The following is a 9609-nucleotide window of genomic DNA, read 5'->3' on the forward strand; positions in this document are numbered from 1 at the left end:
CATCCGGTTTCAACTTTCGGCTCTCGGTTTACCTACCAATATTCTGTTATACGGTTATCAGTTTGATTCGGTTAATTCGTTATCAGATTTTCTTGACCAATGATAGGTTTCCAAAACGAACAGGAAGGGCAAAAAAAATCTTTATTATTATTATTATTATTATTATTCCCCAACAAAACCTGTCGGCATCTTCCAACTAAAACAGTAATAACAAGTTGGTTGAACATTTACCTTATTATTATTATTATTCTTCGTTCCAAACTCTCTTCATTCATTCACTGAACACATCCATCAATCTCTCTTCATTCGATTCGATTCAACACTCTTTCTTTCCATCCCGATGATCCACTGGTATTTTTTTTTTTTGAAACCCTAACCCTCATCTTCTTATTTTTTTTATTAAATCATATTCATTATTATTATTATTAGTCGCACGTACCTTATATACAAATCCAATTAATATGATTAAAACTGTTATAAATATTTGTGAACTTATGATATTTGACCGACCTGGCAACAGCCGACTTCTGTATGATTAAAACTGTTCAAAGTCATATGTATGCAGCTACCATATATTTTGTTTATTTAATTTAATGATTGATGATACCAAATAATGTTATATTTGTTGTTAATTTACAGTATTCTGTTCTAAGTTAAGAGATGGATGCTATTTGCTGCTGTCCGTGTGGTGATGAGTTTGACGAGTTTCCAACTAATGTCGTATATCGATATTGCTTGTGCTTAAGATTCTTTTTCCATCAGTTGTTTACTGGGGTAAGCGTAATTCAATTCGCAAGCTTTACATGTATGATTTTAAGTTGTTTTATAGTTTACGTCTTATGGCGACAAAGTTACGGTTATTTCTGTTTTTCGCTGGTTTATGTTTCCGAAACACGTTTACTTACCTATGAAGTTATTAGAGTTCCATAATAATTGAAAGTTTGTATTGTTTTTGGGGATAAGAATTACTATAGGAAGTACGTAAGTAGCAGAAACGATCGTTACAATAACTTATTAAATTTTAGCGTCCGACATAAAATTAAGTGGAAGATAGAAACTAACTTAAATTTTATAGCCGATTAGGCAAACAAGTTACATTTTATATATTATTACCAACTGTAGCAATGAATCACCTGTTGCTTATTTTTTGAAAATTGATGACGGTGTATGTTATCTGGAATATTAATATACGTACGGTGTACATGCCATGTGCGTCTGATGCGAATTTTAGTAATTACTTTTAAGCTATCTTTTTTCACGTGGTCTATTTTGCGTACTTGCCATCTGATGTGGCGATTGACAAATCGTAAAAATGAGTCCGGTTGCTAAAATTGGTAATAAGTTATAAGTTGGTTTCTGTTTCATGCAGTTTGACCAAATCACTACTATTTTACGTAAGATGTAATTTTTACGAAAGTTGGCTATTTTTTTAATAGATTAGCCATTATTGTATGGTAATTGACTCTTAATCTAGCCATTATCGTATGGTAAATGACTCTTAATCTGGTTATGTTACATTATGCAGTATGGTGCGTTGTTTCAGAGGATTGAAGGACTACCCGTATCATCACCCATACAAGGAACCGCTTCATCTTCGAGTGCTGGGTTAACTAATGAAAATCCTTTGGCTACGCGACCCTTGGCTTATGATTCTGACCATAGGTTCACACGTCTGCAACGTGGCCTAGTTCTTAGACGTGAGAAATCCATGACTCATTTTCAAGAAGATTCACAATCTGGTATTGAATTTGTGGATCTTGCAAAAAGAAAATCTGGTATTGATTTTCAAGAAGATTCTAAACGTGGTAATTTAGAGCATTCAGAGAAGTCTTTGAAAGTCAAAGATTCAGAAGGTCTTCTTTATGTGCAATCTTCTGATAATGAAGATGTTTGTCCTACATGTCTTGATGGTAAATTTCTAGAATAATATTCATTCACACCGATTTTAAATTCTTTGTGTTAACAATGTTATGAAACAAAACTGCAGAATATACTTTGGAGAATCCTAAGATTGTGACACAATGCTCTCATCATTTTCACCTCGGTTGTATATACGAATGGATGGAAAGAAGTGAGACATGTCCCATGTGTGGCAGGGTGATGGAGTTTCGTGAAAGCCCGTAGTTGTTTCTCGAGTATGGTTATAAAGTAAAAGAGGTTAATAGTCAAAAGTAGGTTGTACTGTTAATAATGCAAAGTGTACTTAAAGCTAACTGAATCGTGTTTTTATCATGCATAATGAGTTATAGAATGTCTTTCCTTTTATGGATTGTTCATACTTTGTTGCGGTGCTAACATGCTTAGGACGCGGGTTCGGTTTCTTTAGCTGGTTCTGGTTTGAAGGGTTGTTGTTCATGTTAATGTTCTTTGATTGGTTCATGTGTTTTTCTTAATTGGAAGGTTTAGAACCTTACGATAAAGAAATTAGAAAAATATGATAACGAAAATAGAAAAGTGAAAGAAGCTATGAATTATCAGATAAGTACCCAATTTTCATAATTACATTACATTGCATTTTGAAAGTGATTGTCTGATACTGAATAAACCAGAAAAGTGGTTGTAACAAAGGGGCTGCAGGAGTTGATGTTTGATCTTTTGGTAAATCTAGTAGGTTTTACAAATGGACTTGTAAAACCAGTATTTTTGAGAGCTTTGTGCCCACTGGGCCAAATGCGCGAGACCGGTGTACCCCCCCAAACGGTAGAAGCCAATCACTTTTGACGGATATTTGTGAGAGCTTTGTGCCCACGGGGCCAAATGCGCGGAACTGGCCATAGCTTAGCCAAGACCGTTCTAACGGGGCCTGAAAATTTAATTTTTTAAATATTGTTTTTATAAAGTTTTTTAAACCACTTAAACATTTAAACTAATGAACTTTTTTTAGACTCGCTATTTTTTACTTTCAGAACCCAAGAAACAGATAAACCACTTAAACCATTAAACAATTTAAAACCTTTTTTATTTTTGCCCATTAGACATTTAACTCAATTATCCTACAACTAAATTATAACTATAAATTATAACTAGCGACATATGCATTGGGCCGTTTTAAGTACTCACTCAAGACACCTGAAATCTCGAAGACGGCCTGAGAAGAATCTGACAGCGAATAAAACGGAAGACATTTATTTACCACGGATCAATAATCTTTATGGGTTGTATACTTCCATCAAGGTACAATCTTTAAGCAACAAAAAGGGATTTGTTTAACCAATGTGATTAAAAATCACAACAATCACCATCTTAGTTTCGAAACAAAACAGAAAAACAAGCTAAAACTTTAACTAATATTTGTTTTCATTTCATAAAAGATCAATGTAACTGATATATAATAAAAACAATTGAAGAATGGGACAGAAACAGAATCAATAAGCACCACACAAGCAAGGCATGTAAAGATAAGGCAAAATCAATCATAAAACTCCCATTACACAATCAATCTTTCATTCACTTAGACAACCATTCTTTATTATTATTATTATTATCTTTCAAGTCTGTTGAAACACACATCAAGGTGGTCTACAGGTTGACTAATTTGAGAGAGTTAGCCTTCTCTTGCAGGCTATCAAGAAGGCTGTCAAAGCTTTTCTTGAATGAGTCTACACCTTCAAGCTCCAGCTGGGCCCCCACTTGGCTCCAATTGATTCCAAACTTCTCGAGTGCGCTGTAAATTCCTTCAGCCTCTGATACATTTGCGTCGATTGTCCTTCCGACTGTACCATGGTCGATAAATGCTTGCAGAGCTTGATCAGGCATGGTTGACACCTAGTCAACAACATTAACACAAACACATTAACAGGTAATTTTAACATAGGGCGGTCACGTTTGAATAATCTGATTATGAAATTAGTTTGTCAGCTATGGTTTAAAAAGATTATATTATTTCAATAGTAACCTAAATCTTTAAATAAAATGATTATGAAATTTATGCTTGTTTGCCTCATTTGACATGTTTATTTGAGCTAACTTTTTTACTTTACGTATTCAACCCATTAGTAATAAAACATGATCCAAGCCAAACCCGTTTATAGGTAGGTAGGTAGGTCAAAATCTCGTGGGTCAGTAACGGTCCAAAACAGGATAACTTTGGTACAAGTCAGGTTCACCCGAAACCTATTTATTATTCATAATTTAACTTTTTTGTATGTAATTAGGCTGCCTGCTATGGTTAAAAAAACTAATTTATGTTAACAATCAAAACTTTTGAATTAAATGGTCGGGTAATTGCTGGAAAACCTTATGAACTTTTGTTAAATACGCACACAAGTCCGTTTCATTTTTGCATGATTAAAACCACAGGGACTTCTAAAAACTCAACAAAATGAGCCTTTTTTTTCAAAGTTTAGCGAAGTAATCATGCAAAAATGAAGGATCTTTGCATTGTTTTCTAAAAGTTTCAAGAATCTAATCATGCATAGAAAGAACTTTTTGTTATAAACAAAATCAAGGGACTCACCGTGTCTGGGCCAACAAGTGGGGCCACATAAAGGGTGTCGGGGTAGGCCGGGTTCTTTACACTGGTTGAAGCCCATAGCAACCGTTGCTTCTTAGCTCCTTTCTTCACAAGGGCCTCCCATCGTGGGCCCGAGAACTTCTTTTGGTAAAGTTGGAAAGCTAGAGCTGCTTGAGCATTTGCAGCCTGTAAAGTCAACCACATGGTTAAAAATGATTTTTGAAGGTAAAATTTCACTTATTTACTTTCAAGATTGTCTTTTTACCTTGCCTCGAAGTGCAAGGGCCTCTGGGGTCCCAACTTTTTCAAGCAATTTGTCAACAAGTGTGTCCACCCGACTAACAAAAAAGGAAGCAACACTTGTAACCCTAGACAGGTCATCAAGACCTGAAGCCTCCAATCCATCTAAATAAGCATCAATAACCGCCTCGTATCTCGATAGTGAAAATATGAGCTGTGACAAATCATAAAAACAAAAAAAAAGATATATTAGTAATGAACTATAAACTAGCTACAAATGAAAAGAAACAACTTACGGTAACATTAACACTAATTCCAAGAGAAATAACATCCTTAATGGAAGGAACACATGCAGCAGTTGCAGGAATTTTGATGTAAACATTTGGACGGTCAACAACTTTATGCAACCATTTTGCAGCATCAACGGTTCCTTGAGTATCATCAGCAAGCCGAGGTGAAACCTCAACAGAAACATAACCGTCACCACCGTCTGTTTCATCGTAAATCGGCTCAAATAGTCTGCAAGCATCTTGAATATCTTTTACTACAAGTTCCCAATATGCACTTTCAATGTCTTTGCCCCCTTGTACAAGTTCCCTGAATTGATCATTGTAAGCATTTGATGTTGAAATTGCTTTTTGAAAAATCTGTAGTCACATATAGAACATGTCATTAGGACTATTATAAATTTGGAAAGACCTTATATTACATTTTGAATCATGTATATAAATATTAGTAGAAACTAAAGGGTTAATTACCGCAGGGTTGCTTGTAACACCTCTCACACCGCTTTCAATAAGGGGAATAAGGTCGGTCACAGGGCGGCAGAGGTTATCATACCACGGACTCTGCCCTTGTTTCTCATAAAGATCATGAAGAGTTGTTCTCTTAACAGCACTTCCATTTCCACCATTTTGGCTACATTTCACACTTTAAAAAAAAATCAAGTCAGCAAAAAGTGTGCAGATCTTTCAAATTTCACTTAACTGGGAGTAAAATCAAAATAAAGAAAGCAAGTCAAAACACCAACAGTAGTTACATGCATCCCAAAAAACAAAAAAAAAACAGCAAAAAACTCCTATAGATATTTAAATCAATTACAACACAAAAAGATTGAATCTTTTAGGACATAGCTATGATCACAAGTGTGCAGATCTTTCAAATTCCAATAAATGAGTAAATAACAATAAGTCAAACCATTAATAGTTACATGCAACTAGGCCTGTAAACGAACCGAACGTTCGGTGAACTGTTCGTGAACCGTTCGGCGGGAAGTTCGTTTATGTTCGTTTATTTAATAAACGAACAAACATGAACACAAAATTTGTGTTCGTTTAATTAAATGAACGAACATGGACACATGTTCCGTTCGTTTAATTATGTTCATGAACATTCGTTTATGTATTAATAGAAAATAATTGAATATTATCTGGATATGTCATCTGCTTAAAAGTTTTATATTTGTTAATTGGTGTTCATTTATGTGTATTCAGATTTAAGTTTGTTTGTGTTCATTCACATTGGTTCGTATATGTTTATTTATGTTCGTTTATCTTTGTTTAGTTATGTTTTTTTTTATATTTTAAACAAACGAACATAAGCGAACACAAATGTCCATTTTTAAATAAATGCACATGAACATAAATATTTGTTCGATAAATTATAAAGTTAAATGAACGAACACGAATATGCCCTTGTTCGTGTTCATTCGATTCATTTACGGGCTTTCAATATTCACATTGATGAATACATCAGTCTTATTCTCTAGCCTCTACCGATTTTATTTGTGTTCGTTTGTGTTCGTGAACCGTTCGTGAACACATTAATTTTCTTAATGAACGAACACGAACATAAATCTCGTTTGGTAAGTGATCGTGAACCGTTCGTGAACCGTTCGTGAACACAATAAAATCTCGTTTGTGTTCGTGAACCGTTCGTGAACACAATATTTTCTTAACTAACGAACATGAACAAGGCCTTGTTCGTGTTCGAACTAACGAACATGAACAAGGCCTTGTTCGTGTTCGTTTACAGCCCTACATGCAACCCAAAAAACAAAATTGCAGGCAAAAAAACTAGCCTAAAACACCTAAAAGAAACATGTAAAACCATTACAACACAAAAAAGATTAAATCTTTTAGTTCATAACTAAAAACCCAACTTAATTAAACTCAATTGATTAAAACCCTAACAGATTTTCATAATCAAGATTCTAAATTCCTTGATCAAGATTCAACAACCCAAAACAAAAAAAAATTGAAACTTGATAAAAAAAACAATCTTTAATAAAAAAGATTAACAAATAAAGATTTATAAAAATTGATGAAAAAGAATGGTTACATCAAAGAGGCGGCTAGATGCGCAGTGGATCGAAGGGACAACTTGGAGGAAGAAAGTTTGAGTGTTGCCGGAAAACCCAGGTGGACGACGGCGGCGGGTGGTGGTGGAAGCACCGGCGATGACTTTAAGGGTGTGATAGAAGAAGACAGATTGGAAATTGAAGCCATGGATGGAGGTTGGTGGGTATGTGTTTGATCTGAGTGAGTGAGATCTATAAAGAGGTGAGAAATGTGGTTTCTATTCCACCAACCCCAAACTCAAGTGTGATTTGTTGGATTTTATTAAATTATTATTAATCAAAGTTTTATTATTAGGGTTAATATTGGGTAGGTAAGTTTGATCAAGTTGATGCCTCTGCTCTTGGCGACTCACATAACCATTATTCATTTTCATTAATTTACTATTATTGCAGGTTTAAAGATGTTGAGTTTTTGTTTATTGTATTTTTTCTAAATACGTGGTTTTAGTTTAATTGTATCATATTTGTTATTTTCAATCTCCGTAATTTCATTTCATTTATAATTAAAATGGACTCCACTAATTCCATTAAGTCTGATCGTTTAACGTATCAGCGTACTCCTCACGTGAGAAGAAGTTTTTTCCTTTTTCGTCCTTAAATAAATCCAAGCTCTAATTCGCATGCCCCTCAATTGAGGGGATAGGGTGTAATTGGGATAAAAAGATGACAAGATTGTCCCTCTCGTGAGGAGCATATTGATGGGTTTAACGACCAATCTAAAGGGGTTAGTGATGTTAGGTTTAATTACAAGTGAAAAGAAACTACATGGATATTGAACTAAAACTGCATATATAGACAAACCACATGAATAAATATCGCACTTCACATTTTTAAGTTTTAAGCAATTATTAATCATGCACATGTCATTGTGGGACTAGCTCATGTAATGATCTGGACTATAGACGTAAATCTTCTAGATGAGAGGTCTTGAGTTCAATCTTAAATACATATAAATTTGGTGTAACTTGAAAACGATGAAGGTAAAAGTAACATTTGTGAAAAATAATAATAAAAATTTAAATAATACACTATGTCTTTGAAGAAATATTTCATTGGTGTATTAATTTGACCAAACATGTACTCACATAAAAAGAATCACGTTTGAGATCGGGTTTAGTTAATGAACATATTAGAACAAGTTTCTTAAGAGACAATAAACGAGCAACCTAGCGTACATGATGAGCAATGAGTAGCGACCTAGCGGGTACCTAGCGAGCGACAAGTATGGGCATGGTCGGTCCAATGGAAAAAAAAGCAGGGCGCCGACCCAGGCTCGGTATCTCAAGAGACACATAATTGTTAGAAAATATATATTGTTTATATATAATTTTGTTTTAAAACACAAGGCTACAAAATTACCCATTAATACAATGAAAAAAGTGTTAGGTGGTGTTTGTTTTTTAAGTGGTAAAATGTCTGCAGTCTGCGAACCACATCTGCAGGGATCTGTGGCAGAAGAGGTGGACCAAACCTCTGCAACATGCAAGAAAAAGACTGTTTGTTTTTTAACGTCTGTAGACTGTTAAAAATTATTTCTGAATGATATAAACAAATAATTCATAAACAAACCGAACCAAACAAACTAATGGTAATCAAACCTATTAAAATTCTTAACAAATCAAATAAAACCACAATTGACATTAATCAACAACCAAAACCTAAATTAATATTAATCAACAACAAAACCTAAACATAAACAAATCAAACCTACTAAAAATGCTTAAAAAAACCAAATATATAAACAAATTTGTGGTCCATTTTCTGGTGAGAACATCACACACATGAACAGAGTTTGTGACACCATCTAACCCTAAAATTGAAACATTTAACCTAATCAATCAATTTGGGGACAATTATACAAACTCAAGTAAACAATCAATCAATGAAGGATGGATGGATGGTTACGGATTCCAGGGACCGGAGACGAAGGTCCACCGCCAACAGCAGTGTCGCCGCCAAATAATATGAGGCAGTGGCGCCGCCGAATAATATGAGGCAAGGAACAGCGTGGGAGGCGGGGTTGTGTAGACAAAGCGTAGCAGCGGTGGATGGATGGAAGTGCAGGAGGAAGGTGGCGGAGGAGCGGTGGCGAGGTGGAGCAAGGTGGTGGCGGCTGGATCAAAGGTGGGAAGGGGCTGACGGGATTTGAGGGTTGAAGAAGAAGATGTATAGGTTTTAGGTTTGAGAGAGCTAAGGGAAATAAAAGTTGAGAAGATGTTAGAAGTAGCATGAACAACACTTCTGGGAGAAGAGGACGGGCAGAGGTTTTTTAATGAAATGTCTTCGGAAAAACAAACACACTGCAGACCACAACGTCTGCGCTTGGTCTGCACGGCGCAGACAGAACTGGTCTGGAAGAGCTTTTGAGGAAAAACAAACACCACCTTAGTCTATAGAATCAAAGGTCATGGATCATTTGATTCTCAAAGTGGTCTTTTTTATATAGAGAAAAAAATTTCTTTGTGTTTTATATGATACATTTTAGTAATTTGTTTATTATATTATTATTATTATTTATTTATTTTTGTTTTGGTAAATATTAGGTTTTGAAAATGCA

At 34.8% G+C, this 9609-nt stretch overlaps 2 protein-coding genes across 3 annotated transcripts; one reads left to right on the forward strand and one right to left on the reverse strand.

The window, feature by feature from the left end:
* The first annotated feature begins 238 nt into the window (after window positions 1-238).
* Window positions 239-2278, forward strand: LOC143623572 (E3 ubiquitin-protein ligase At3g02290-like). Of its 2 annotated transcripts, none has more exons than XM_077094442.1 (4): window positions 239-351; window positions 640-774; window positions 1526-1910; window positions 1988-2278. In XM_077094442.1, exons 2-4 carry the CDS (start codon window positions 661-663, stop codon window positions 2122-2124), a joined length of 636 nt encoding a protein of 211 aa, XP_076950557.1. In that variant the 5' UTR covers window positions 239-351; window positions 640-660; the 3' UTR covers window positions 2125-2278. The 2 variants fall into 2 exon arrangements, with proteins under 2 accessions (XP_076950557.1, XP_076950559.1); XM_077094444.1 differs by having other exon boundaries at window positions 264-351; window positions 654-774.
* Window positions 2279-3431: 1153 nt separating this feature from the next.
* Window positions 3432-7246, reverse strand: LOC143623626 (uncharacterized). The gene is made up of 6 exons (XM_077094478.1): window positions 7034-7246; window positions 5452-5623; window positions 4990-5340; window positions 4719-4907; window positions 4457-4639; window positions 3432-3765 (listed from the first exon to the last, which is right to left on the reverse strand). Exons 1-6 carry the CDS (start codon window positions 7198-7200, stop codon window positions 3520-3522), a joined length of 1308 nt encoding a protein of 435 aa, XP_076950593.1. The 5' UTR covers window positions 7201-7246; the 3' UTR covers window positions 3432-3519.
* Window positions 7247-9609: the final 2363 nt, after the last annotated feature.

The sequence above is a fragment of the Bidens hawaiensis genome, unplaced genomic scaffold (assembly GCF_021521415.1).
Source record: "Bidens hawaiensis isolate Kalapana, Puna unplaced genomic scaffold, B.hawaiensis_p1.1 tig00003506_1, whole genome shotgun sequence".
NCBI classification, from domain to species: Eukaryota; Viridiplantae; Streptophyta; class Magnoliopsida; order Asterales; family Asteraceae; genus Bidens; species Bidens hawaiensis.